The following is a 13,445-nucleotide window of genomic DNA, read 5'->3' as shown; positions in this document are numbered from 1 at the left end:
TGCTTTTGAGAAAATAAAATGGTCCATAGTTCAATTTGTATAGTAAAAACGGGTTTGAATAGTAATTGGACTCACATATTTCATCAGGTTGTAACCAGACACAGAAATAACAAGAAATTTGTTCACTGTCTTGGTTTATTTTATTTTAAAGGACTGTTCAATGAGAAAAAACAAGTCCATGTATGTATCTCAGCAAGATACCAACCTAAAACTTTACATTTCAGTTTATATTTGCCTTTATGTTCACAGGGGACTATTTGCCTAAATCTGTAGAAGGATTATTTATCTATGAAGAAGAAGGTGCTGGGGTTCCAGGTTCTAACAGGAAAGGAAATGATGCTATAGTTGTTGAACAATGGACAGTCATTGAGGTAAGCTGGTGATTATTTAGCAATGCTATTTCCCACTTTTTCTTTTGTTTTTTTGTTTTTTTTTTTTTCCTTAGAATGTTTGTACTAGTGATAGATGAACATTCACAGTGGTTTCTTGAAGCCACGTGCATAAGCCGAAGTGTTGAATCATCCAAATGAAGTCAGACCTGTGGCCATTGATCAGTGTGCCTAAAAAATATGCTGCAGGGATTGTGGCCTGATACTTGCAAGCATTCATACCAGCAAATTCAGTCACCAAAGAAAATGTTTGGTTTTGTTGGATTTTTTTATATATTTGTTTCAGACCAATTCAGACATAATTTCAGCAAATGCAGTCCCACTGACAATTTGCTGAAGTAATCTTCAATAAAAAGGGGAAGAAAGTAGCCAAAACTAGAAACAGCACAAGAAAAAATTGATTGCAAATTACTAGAGCATGCTTTTCACATGTAAATTCTTAGTAAAATGTTACTGCTAAGTATGAAAGATTTCATGTTTCCTAATAAATTTACATGTACTACTGTAGTATGCTACAGCAATAAAATTATCTAATCTTTTTTAATACTCTAACATTATAAGATTTTTTTGGCATTAATGAGATCTGAAAGTAATCATTGTTGAAGGATACAAAGGGCTTACTTTTCAAATATTCAATGGTAAATACACTTACCAATGTGACAACAAATAAAATAAAACTAAGACTTTTCAAATTAAAAAAGGAAAATATGGAAAAAAATAGCCAAAAGACCTCCCATACAAACCACTAACCACCAAAACTTACATATCTAGTATATACTTCATATGTATGAAATATCTAGCTATATGAGATGCTTATTATTCATATATGAAGTAAAAACCTGAATACATGGAGACGTCTTTTATAGTGTTGAGAAAGCTTTAGGTGTTAATTTAGCAACGTGACAAACTTTAACAAGTGGGATGTGGTTTGAATGTCATCCTGAATCAGGGTTCATACCCTAAAGTTAGTGTGTTTTGTCTGATTTCCTAGTTTTCTGTTTGAAATAGTGAATCTACAGCAAACAGCACAGTTTAGTGTCCTCTCAAAGGGTTATGGCATGATAAATTAGGAGAGTCATTGTAACTTGTGTAGAAATGCAACTAAAACCTGTACAGAGTCACTTTACTACTTTTTATGATTATTAATGTAGGGGTGTGAAATTAAAACAGATTATGGACCCTTATTGCACACGCTGGCTGAATTTGGATGGCTTCTGACCTGTGTGCTGCCTACACCTATCGTACGACATGACAGGTACCCAATCTATTACAGCATTTTGATGTTTACATCCCAGAATTATCAAATGATTACTTGGGTATTTAAATGTAAAAGGAATTAAAAATGCTAATAATGCTAACCGCATATAAAACTTGAGATGTAGGGAGCATTACAGTGGAATTCTTTTTATGATACTGTTTTAGCACTGCTGGCTTCAGTGAGTTTCAAATGAAACTGATAGTCCTGAATTTAAATACATTGTTTATATCTAACCTGAAAGATTTTATTTAGGAAACTTTTCAGCACATAGCCAGTCCCCAGCAATGGGATTACTCGTATGCTTCAAGTTTAAACAAGTGTTGAAATGTTTCACTAATTTAGGACCTTGGTGAATGACTGGTTTAAACTGTTAAAAGTCATGTTGTCACAGGACAGTCATGTTGTGCTTATTGCAAATTAGGGAGGAGAATGTGCTAATCCAGCAAGTTACTGGGCTGTTACTCGTCTTTGATGTAGACAATATGTTTTGATTCAAATACAGTACCAAACTATTGGCTTTCAGTTCTTTTACTGTAATATTTATTTAGATGAATGAGGAGCTTTATAAACATAAGAAGAGCTCAATAGAAGACCTGGATTCCTTATAAGGTTCCGGGGGGGGGGTGTTTGTTTTTTGTTGTTTTTTGTTTTTTTTAACAGCAGCAACAAAAAAATTCCTGTGCTTTTCTTTATGGCATCAAGCTAAAAACTGTCAAATGAAATGCTGGATTAAGCATACACCTCTTCATTTTCTCTCCTTTTTGCTTTCTTTTTTTCCTTGTTTTTAATTCCCCTCCCATTAGATTAGGATTGCCAAGGTTTGAAAACAAACAAATGTACTGAAGCATGGTTTAAGGCTCATTAAGGACAATGGAAAAGAGTGGGTGACTTGAGTAATCTTTGGATCCAGACCTCACTGTATTAAATCAAGACAGCATGAAAAAGGATGTGAATGAAAGGTTCTAAGAGAGCTGCTCCAAGAAAGTGGAGTTTTGTTCAAGTGATTTGGCATAATTAAATCAACTCACCCATGTGAGAAGGAGGTTTTTCTGGTCAGGCAGAAGGTGCTGGGGTTTCTTGGGGGCTGTGTTTTTCATAGTTTAACCAACTGATTAAATGCAAAGACAGAAGAAATTGTGGTAAAACAGTATGGCGTGTTCTGCTAGTATGTTTTTAAGGGTCTTTGTTCTGTTTTTCTCTGTAATGTATTAAAATTCTGAACTTTTAAAGCTTCTGCTCCAAAAAGAAGCTGTTTCCAGAATATAAAAAAAAATGGTTATCCATTCAGTTCTTCAAACAAAACTTCATAGCCTAAATGTTTCAGCTTTGAACATGGGTTTGGACAGCAGGGTCAAGATTGTCCTGGGCAGCTGCTGGTCAGTCACTCTGTGAGTATCAGTCAGTGCTTGCAACAGGCAAAATTGTAGATGATCTTTAAAGTCCCTTCCAATCCAAAGCAATCTGGGATTATATGCCTGTACAGAGCAGTGCTATTAAGTTTTCTTGAGAAAGAGTTAAAAAGCCCATGAATAGGAACTCCTAATTAGGTATTAATAATTCTTTGGAGTCCAAAAAAGAATGTATCCATCCTGATAGGCTAAGTAATGATTGATAAATACTATTTTGAGGCATTGATGTTGGTTATTTGTAGAGAAGAAATTCCTGCATGGTTACTATGTGTCTGATATGAAAGATGCCATTACTGTGGTGGTGGATTATCCTAGGAATGCAAGTTAAATGTCTTGATAAAGAAGGACACTTTATGCTGCCGAACAGCTGGTCTGTTCCCAGACTTGGAGCTCTGACCTCAAAACCCATCTTGAATACTAGTGGGCTTCAGAAACACTGGAAAAAAACAAAATGAGCATCGTTTTGGGACGATCTGGCAAATTCATATTTTCATATTTATTTAAAAATATAATTGTACGAAGTACATAAATTCTTATCCAAGAATAAAATGTTAGGAGGGCAGCCTGCTCCCCATTTCTAGTCACCATATTGTTTTGCTCTATTGTCTGTCTTCCTCTAATTCATTGCAAAACTATCCCACGTCTGCGATCTGTTCCTAGCCATTATGCCCACTGTCTGAAAATGAAGAGTGTGACCATCAGGCTAACACAAGTTCTGGGGTGTGACAGTGTTGTCATGCACTGTGGTGCTGCTTCTTTGGTTTTCACATGGTTAGGATGTGAAGCAGTTTGGAAACCACCAGCTGTCACGTCTGTTCCTGTGTGGTTTTGTTGTTTGAAGTTTTTCTCTTTTACAGATGTTCCTCTCCATAAAATAAAATGTCCCGTTGTGTGAAGTGTCATGCATGTGACAGCTGAGTGTCATGGATCACTGGCCTGTTTCAGGCAGGGGCAGCAGTCTGTAGGCCTACTTAGTCCTTTAACTCCTACCTCAGTGGCTAAGGCATGCTGGATGCAGGAAACTTATTCTTGAGAAATGTAATCTTTGCTGTTACAAACAGAGCAATGGTAAATGTCATATATTGAGAAACCTGCTGAGTTGCTGTTTTGTGCAATGCTGTTTAAAATAAGCACCGTGGGGCTTTGGTTTTTTTTTATTTTGGTCAGCATGCTCTAAAACCCACAGACGTTCCCATCTTCTGTCAGTGTTTCTCTTTTTGCAGGAATATGAGAAAATAGAGCATGATTAAACAGAAAAGTACATATGATGGAATATTTGTTGTGTCCATCCATATATTGGGAATTATATTGTGTCAGCAGTCAATAAAGGATTTTTGACCTAAAAGAGTGGAAAAGAATCCAAGACGGATCCACAATAATATTGGTGACCTGAAGAGCTCCCTGCATTATATACAGCTCTTACTAGTTAAGTGTCTTCAGTCAATAGATTGACAGTAATTATGCCAGGTTCAGAAGTTGTATATCAAGCATAAAATTAATAGTCCTCTTAGGAGTTAAATCTGGTGAGTGGGGAAAAATATGTTAGAAGATACTTCTCTGATAACTTAGTACTGCTGCAGTTACTAATATGATATTATCACGAGTTTATAGAATTTCATGCATGTTTCTGATCTAAAATTAGAGTTATTTCTAAGGTGTTTTAATTTTTTTCATTGAATGGATCCCTTAAGACAGGAGTCTGTCCCAAGCTGGTGTCTCTCTTGTAACTGAAAGTCTAGATTCTGTGCAGTTCCAAAGGGTATTATTTTGGGAAATTCAAAACACCTGAATGGGTTAAAAGAATTCATCATCTTGGTCCTTTTGCTCATTTTTCAGAAAACATTGTTTAACCTCAGAATGAAGTGCTTAACCTTAGAGTGAAGTGTATGTGAAATGTTTGTGCATTATAAAAATAGCTAAAAAAATCACAGCCATTGGCAGGACTACTTGGCTTCCAGCTTGATGATTGTTTTGGAGTACTTATTTAATAAATACGTGTAAAAAGACAAATATATTGCCAGTGCAGCATAAGCAGACAAGCAAATTGCTGATGTTTTAACAAAGGAGTTTCTGTTGCTCTTCATCCCTCTTAGAAGAAGAGACAGGAAAAGGCTTCAGCAGCCTTACTCTGCAGTGACCTTTATTTCCCTTCACCGGTTACTGCAGTCCCTGAAAAGGGGCAGTGAGACTGTCCTTGAGTGCTGGAAAGCAGGCAAGCAAACACAGTGCAAAACACTGACTCTGGTTATTAATTTATTATGACAAACTATTGAATGCAAGTTCTCAAAATGCGCTGACTGATGAGGCAAAGAGTGAATGTGGAAATGCAAGGGAAGCTATGGAGTGGCTTGCTCTAAGGTCTTTTTCTCATTTAAATTCAGTGGAAATCCCACTGTCATTGAGTTCTTTGTGAATTAAGCTCATAGCTGCTTTGTCGTGTGTGGCATTTTAATAAGGTCAGACTTAGAAAATTGTTAATTTACTTATTGTCTACTCACCATCGTGTCTTTTCTCTGTTCTAGTAGAATTTGTACAAGCTGTAGCTTAAAGTTTGGGGATTTTTTCTTTTCTCTGAAGGAATGCAGACACTGTTACAGAATAAGCTGTAGGCTCTTCCCCATGCCAGGGACTGCATTCAGCCTTCTCATTTAGAAGAGAGGTTTCCCAATTGATGTTATCAAAACAGACATAACTGGGAAGGGAGAGATGCCTAGCCAACTGGAATGAGATTGCAGGATTGCTGGTCTCCTTATCATGACATAAAATTGTAACACATTTCCTCTTAATGAATGCAAATGGCAGGGTAGGAGCTCTCAGAGCAGGAAACTGATGAGTTCATTCTTTTGCCTCCTTGTTTTCCCCACAAGCTGGAGTTTAAGATAGTTCTCTATTCTTATCCAAGGAAGATGTGCAAACATACGCCATGACCTGATTTCACAATCTTCCTTTCAGTCCAGCTGAAAGACTAAACACAGTCACAAAACCATCACCACTGAAGTATTGATTAGATGCAGCTGAGTGTGCTGGGAATAGTGCTGGATTGTGTACTTTCAGAGTTTACTTCCAGAAGCTCTGCTGGGGCAGGCTGTTAACAAGCTCTTCCTGATGTCATAGGAGCAGTTTTAATCCCTGATTTTTCTTGGAGTAAGTCCCTAATTGTATTATAAATGAATTCTATCAGTCCTAGCCATGGCATGAAACCTGAACCAGTTATCTCAACTTTGTGTGTGGTACTTAAGATTGTGACATACCCGTACTAAAGTACAAGCTTACGTTATTTTAGTAGTTATTTCCATCAGGTTATGCATAATAATAATACTGTTTTAGGATTGATAGACTAGATAGAATCAAAATCCTTCAAATGACCTCACTACATGTCTCTTTTACGTTGTTTTTTTTTTGCTAATTTTCTTTATCATGCTGTTAAATCTGTAGTCACTCTTCTGCTGAAGTATTTCAGTGACTTTCCTTCATATGCCTGAAGATCTCATTGAATACTGCAGAAGTTGAGGGGAGAAGAGTCTGTCAAAATGTAGTATCTTGTATTTAGAGAAGCAGAGGAATTCTTTAAACCCTTCCATCCTAGACCTCTGGTCTTGAAATTATTGCACTCTTGCAGTGCCACAGACTCAGGCTTTGTAGCACATAAGCAATCAGTGTGCCGACCCAAATTTCTGATGGAAAGATGATGAAAATGAATACATTAAAACTTGAAAGGAATCTATCGTGAGTACGAAAAGAGTGCAACAGTAGTGAAACATCCTGTCAGTAACATCTATTTGGTTTGAGGAACAAATTTGTCCTTTTATGTTTATTTTATCTAAAAGCATTTCTTTGCGGGCAGAAAATAAAAAACATGTTTCTTTAAATTATATTTACCACAACAGTATCAACATTTCTGAAAGTTCCAGCACTGAAAACTGAAGTTCCTCTTTCTTTTTTTTCTTTCCCCCCTTTATTTGTCTTCCTACTATGTTATCTTGTCTTTCCTGTGCATGTATTTCCCATATACAAAACCACCAGTGTCATTTATCTCATGCATGTGGAGCTGAGACCGTAGGTGGTGAAACAGCAAGCTTATTCCAGCTGCATCAGTAAGATGTCATATTACAACTGGAAGACACCTACTTAGCAGTAAAGAATGTTACTTCCAAGTTTTGTACCAGAAAGTATTGAGAGGTTTATTGAAGCTGTGGATCTATTGAGGTGGGGCCTGTTTGTTGTGGTGTCAATAGGTAGCAATATGTTGCTGTATTTGTGAAAGTGAAGATTAGGTTTACTGCAGACGTAAAGGTGCAGGCTTTGATTTAAAGTAGGAGCTCTGGTACTTAAACTTTCCAGATCAAACGTGTTCAATGACTAATCATAGCAATACAGATTTTTTTCTTCTGTATCTGTTTCCATGTTTAACACCTTAACCCAGCTCTGTACTTCTTACGCTTTATTTTTTTTAAGTGATTACTGAAGTGTTCAGGAATTAATAAAGCAGCTAATGCTGGGTAGTCTGTCTCTTTCTCACCATGGACTTAAGTCCAACTTAATAGCTGACTCTGAAACATATGAACTTGTTACAGTGACTATTACTGCCTTTACAATACTGAAATTATTTTCTTTAAATTTTAGTGAAGGAAATCTGGCCACAAAGCAAGTCATTTTTCTTCAGAGACCTGTTATGTGGAATTCTGCTGTCCAGACACCAGAGGTGAGTAACATCTTTATGGTATTAATGTAAAAAAATGAGTAATTCACTTAATGGTTAGATGCAGAAACAAGCTAGGCTTCAAAATTAAGGGGAAAAGGTGGCAGAAGAGGGTTTCCCTTGAAACAAGGTCAAAATTGCAGAGGCCTTTGCATCTTAACTTGTATATTATTTTTTCCTTAGCCATATAGCTCTTAAATTAACCCACAGAGAAAAGTATGAGCATGCTAAAAACCTGTTTTGTGCAAAGAAACTGCTGTGTCTCAGGTGGATAAGGTTGGCTATGCGTAACTATTTCTTTAGAAGTCTTCAGGAACTCTTAAATGTTCTGATTGAAATCTGTTTTACATGAAAAGAAAACATTTTCTTTTGACTTCCAAAACCTCTACTTTTCACACTTGTAGAAGAAAACAAGTGTCAAGCTGTGCAAAGGATACTATAATCTGGAGGGTAACAGGATAAAGGGATGTTAGCTGCTGTTGCATGAAAATGTGTGACAGAAGTAGAGGATTTAAGATTCCTGCAGCTGGACCTCAACAACTCCTTGCCTCTTTTGAGTGAGGCTCCTGTTACAGTGGTTTATAAAAGTGCTTTGGGGATTAAGTAATTGACACTTAACTGTGTTCTACTCAGAGTCAAGGTCACAACAGTTGTTGCACCTATATAGTGCTGTAGTAGATCCTACTGTGGCCACAGAAGGATGAGCTACTGGTGGGCTGCTCTTTGTCAAGTCTTCCAACATCCTGTGATGGATTTTAATTCTTGTTATTTCTGTTTTTCAATGGCCATTCAACCCTTCTCTAATCAGCGCGCCTTAAGCAGCTGTGAAAATTAAGTATGTTCTCACTCATGTCAAGCACCACAGTAAAACTTTACAAACTGTCATTCACAGTATTGTACATTATTATAAGGCAGTGTTACCCAGTCTCTTTTTCCTCCATCTGTATCAATAGTTTCACGGGTCTCTAAATTTCTTGCATCCATATTTGATCTTTCTCTGTGCTTTCTACCTTCTATCCAGTCTGTTACCGTAACTTTTATTTCCCTCTGCTTAGTGTTTCTAAAGTACACTCTTAACTTCTCTTGTTCTTCTCCAGGCTTTTGCTTTTCTCCAGCCTAACTTCCTTCTCACGGTGTCCCCTGATAATTGTTAACTTCCATGCCTGGAAGAACTGCATTCAGCATGCACAATTAAAGTCCTGTTTTTCTCTCCACTGCCATCTCAATTCCCAGCTAGTTCTTGGACACTATCTATAATGTATTTCTTAATTCAAAAACCTTGAGCTTCTGGGTGTTTTCCACTTCAGTGTTCTGTGTAGTCTCCCTTGCCAATGTCTTAATCTCTTTCATTCATACCACCTTTTCTCCCAGTTCCTCATATATTTGTTCTTTCCTTCAATTTCCCCCTATGTCCAAGTATCTTCAGCTTTCAAAGCTTCTGATGCCTGCTCTCATGCTTGACTTAGTTGTCTTTACATGCTTTCCTAATACATTCCTGAAAGTATTTTTTTGAGTATAATTTTCATATCAGTATTGTAACTATATAAAAATCTAATTGTGTCAGTCATTATGAAATAATCATCCTTTTCCTGATACTTCCCTACTTTTTTTAATACACTGTATAATAAGGGCATGGACTCTTGATACATATACTCTTTCCTTGGTAAGGCATATTATTTCTACCTATAAGCATTTCTTAAAAGGCAGCATAGCTGCATGCCACGAGTTAGAATGATTGACTGGATTCTGCCCAGAGATGCAATACAAGCCAGCTCTGTGAAAGCATTCAGTCTGAGCAACTGATGAATCTTTGAGATGTGGTTTAAATTAAAAATAGGAAGCATTATGCTCACAGTTTAAATTCTATCACCCAGTTGTGCGTTGATCAGCAGCTTCAGTTTATACAAATAAAATGGTGTGGTTTGTAGTTACTGTTTTACTTTGTTGTAATGAGAAGCCTTTGACTTAAGCATTAGCATACTGAAAATAAACAAGAAATAGCTGATCTGTAGCCGTTTACATCAAGATTACTGTGTTTAAAGACTGAAAAAACTTAGTATCTAAATGTACCAGTACCAGTGATTATTTTACTTTTCCACCAGGAAATTTCAGTGCGCCGAGGTTATTTTAACATGGGATAAATAGGTGGTGCATGCTGAAGCTGAAACGTTCAGCAGAGTAACATTTTCCTTCTGTTTTTCCTGTTACATTGGTTTTCCCCACAATTTTCGTCTTTTTACTTCATTGCTTTTTTACCAAAATGTCTGAATTGGCAAACAATTTAAATTCATAGATTTGTTATTAATACCTAACTAGTACAGGATGTTGTGCTAGCTCTCCAGTGAATAAATAGATTTCAGGTGCAGAACAGCTACTGAAATCTGAAAGCATTAACTTTCGCTCTGAAAACTTTAATATACTTATTGCAGATGTCTCTGGACATGGATAGACACAGCTATATGACTTTATCAAACCCTTGCAAACGTTTTAGTAAAAAACATTTAATTATTGTGAGTCTGTATTGCTGGGCATTGTTGGTTTTTTAATCATTGGATCGAAGTTATCATTTCCATTTCAAAAGGAAATTCTGCTTCAGTAAGAATTGGGGAGAAAAACCCTATTACTTGGGCTCTTATTCCCACAGGGTCTCTTTTCTGAGGAGGGTATGTTTTATGTCCTCACAGCTCATCGCTCTATGCTGTATATTGATGGGATAGTGCATTATGACCTGGCTTCTGATTTATGTAATGGTTTAAAGGCTTCTTGGATTAGGAGCTGTACTGCCTCAGTGGGCTCTTTGTTTATCACAGACCATTTGCTTTTCTACAAGAATAGTTCAGAGAAGGAGGTCCAAGATAGAAACATACAGTGCTTGAGGTTATTTTTTTTTTCTTTTCTCTTTTTTTTCCTTTATTTCCCTTCAGCAGAATTCTCCATCCTCTTACTGTGGCATCCAGGCAAAGCTTATTTCCTTCTGTTTCTCCTGAGGCAACGTTATTTCCCCTTAGTGTAATTTCCCAATGTCTCCTGTAACAGCTTCCCTAAATACATTTCCGTTAGCCACAAGGACCATTGTTTTTACTGTTTCAAAAGGGTTTCGGAAAAAAAAAATAGCAATGTATAGAAGGGAGGCACAGAAATTGCCAGAGCATGGCAAAAACATTTGTGGGCTGGTTTTCTTTTTAAAGGCTTTGTATTTGTGCATATTCCCCTATGAGAGTGCTTGTGTCCTGCGTGCTGAGGCTGGATTCCTTCTCACTTAGATGTCCTCCTCCTCTGGACAGGGCTGTGTGCCCTGGCGAAGCGCCTCCTCGTTTAGTAGTGCTTGTGCTGACAGCAAGGCTCCAGGCAAATGGCCAGGGCACTTCTGCCTTGCTGACCATGCTCTTCTGCTGTGACTCAAGGCACTGACATTGCCTCTGGAGATGCTGCATCATCACTGATCTGAGTGCCATGGGTAGCTCCTGGTGCTAAAATGAAATAAAGCTTTTATTTATGTGATGCCTCAGAGGACCCTTAGCACAGTCTGATAGGTCTGTTTGCGTAATTCACAACCTGCTTTCTTTGACTTTGGCAGCCATCACTTCCAAGAAGCATGTCAGGAGATCCCTGTACTAATGTCAAGCTGTATTTACACCAAGTTCTTCACAGAATCATATCATGGTTTGGGTTGGAAGGGACCATAAAGATTTTTTTTCTCCTGAGTTCATAGTTGGAAACAGTGTTAAATGCTGCCTTATGTTAAAATACCTCCAAGTGAGCTAACATTAAACATCTTCTTGTATTTCAGAAGAAATCCTTAAGACAAGTTATTGGGGAGGAAAGAGGCAAAGTCTCTAGCAGAAGTGTTGGATTAGATACAGCTACTTCTCGCCCTGTAGAAACTGGACAAGCACCCGATGAGTTTCACTTATCTCCTTCTAAGCAGTGTTGGATCAAGGAGGGATCCTCCCAGTATGGAGGCTTTCCAGGGTTCAGTAGCAGTGATGGAGTATTGAGGGAACTGGATGATGGACAATTTGACCAGGAAGATGGAGTCACTCAGGTCACATGCATGTGATAAGTAACTGCATCAGATGGACATGTACATAATTCACACAAATGTGTCTGATGTTTTCTTTGGTTGGTTTTTTTTTAAGTCATACTACTTTAAATGCATTGGTATAACCTTTTCCCAGATTCATTTTGTATTTTGTCTGTTTCTTCACTGTGTTAATCCTACTGTAGAATTACTTCTACTGCAAAATAATTTGGTTTTCTGTCTCTCTTTAATAGAAGAATTACATGACTGGGTGCTCTGCTAACTTGTTAATGCTTTTGACAAGCAAGGAAGCAAATGCTGCAAAACAGTGACAGTTTGAACTGTGTGAGTGAGAAAGGAATGAGGATGTTTAGTGTTTTCCACAAGCTGGAAGAATGTTATGTTTTTAAAGGGTGTTGTAAATATTGGTAGGGAAAACGAACTGACTGTTGTTACATTTTAATGTAATTTTCACTTGACTTGCCTTGCATTAATGCAAAAGCCTAGAGAAATGTTGTCTCACACTAGAGTTTTAACAGTTTAAGCTATATTTGTACAGAAAACATCTGGAGACTGTAGGCAAACACTTGCTCCTGTAGTATAATTTCACCTATGCAGGATTTTAATACATCTAAGCCAAAAGCTATCTGAGCATGTAGCTTGTATAATGATGTGTCAGTAATCTACTCAGTGGAAATTTAGAACCACTCACCCCCTGAAAGATAACTTGCAGTCTACGAAAAAGCAGTTTGAGAAACTCACTAAGAAGCACTGACACCAAGGTGCATGATGCTGCTGATAATACATAGGAGGAAGAAGTAGGCTAAACTTAACAGGCCATGTTAGATAACAGACTACACAAAAATGCTGCTGTATATATATATAAAGTTTCTCAGCTAAGTGTATCTCACACTGGGTAAAGTGTATTCAACTGCATCAAATAGCAGAAAGAATGTTCAAAGGATGAAGTCGCTGTGCTTCCATCCTCACCATGGGGAGGAGCTGCATGCATGAAGGGAGGTTAACACTGGCAGGGCTTTGTAGGGAGACATGAACAGGAAGTATTTTAATGCTGCTGTCTTGAAAGTACGTCTTACAGTGGAGAAGATGAATAAAATGCATCTCCAGGTGGTAAATGTGACTGTAACTAAAAACTGTGCTTTTTTTCAGGCAGTTTTAGAAGCAAAAACTATCAATGCTTATCACAGTGAAGCCAATGCAAAATAATGTGGTGAAAATGAGAACTGGAACAAGACTGAGCAGATGTATTCACAACACTCCTCTCTGTGGGCAGTACAGCTCTTGCATTACTCAGGGATTCTGATACCTGTCCATGTGTGCCATGCTGTGATCACTGAGAGGAGTGTTGTGGATGCATTAACTGCAGCACCCTGCTCCAATGGGGTGACATCCACCACCTGCTCTGGGAATCTCCCTTTCCCGGGGTAGATGGTGGCACTAAACACAGTGGGCAAATAGATGTCTGGAGTCAGCAGTGCTCCTGTCACTACAAGCACCCCAGGAGATGGCCGGGATGGGGGAAGTCAGATTGGAATAGTCCAAGTTAAAGCTTTGATAGTATATCAAAGAAATTACCTTTTATAAAGCAGTATCCCTGCTCAGGGTGGCTGGGTAGTGAATCCTAAAACTGAACTGCAACTATTTAAAT

At 37.7% G+C, this 13,445-nt stretch overlaps 1 protein-coding gene across 3 annotated transcripts in view; it reads left to right on the top strand.

Moving 5' to 3' along the window:
• The window catches only part of RFTN2 (raftlin family member 2), a 29,680-nt gene extending 17,250 nt beyond the window's left edge, over positions 1–12,430 (top strand). For 2 of the 3 annotated variants that reach the window (XM_062619695.1, XM_062619694.1), the window contains exons 7-10: positions 250–371; positions 1,541–1,644; positions 7,680–7,758; positions 11,546–12,430. In XM_062619695.1, coding sequence (XP_062475679.1) covers positions 250–371; positions 1,541–1,644; positions 7,680–7,758; positions 11,546–11,815 — 575 coding nt within the window. In that variant the 3' untranslated portion in view covers positions 11,816–12,430. The remainder of the gene's footprint in view (positions 1–249; positions 372–1,540; positions 1,645–7,679; positions 7,759–11,545) is intronic. The other variant, XM_062619696.1, reaches the window with a different exon arrangement.
• The last annotated feature ends 1,015 nt before the right edge of the window (positions 12,431–13,445 follow it).

Source organism: Pezoporus occidentalis, unplaced genomic scaffold (assembly GCF_034315485.1).
Source record: "Pezoporus occidentalis ecotype Australia unplaced genomic scaffold, CSIRO_AGI_Poc_V1 ctg213, whole genome shotgun sequence".
NCBI lineage: Eukaryota > Metazoa > Chordata > Aves > Psittaciformes > Psittacidae > Pezoporus > Pezoporus occidentalis.
The sequence above is the reverse complement of the archived record's forward strand: the minus strand, read 5'-3'. Positions and strand labels throughout refer to the sequence as shown.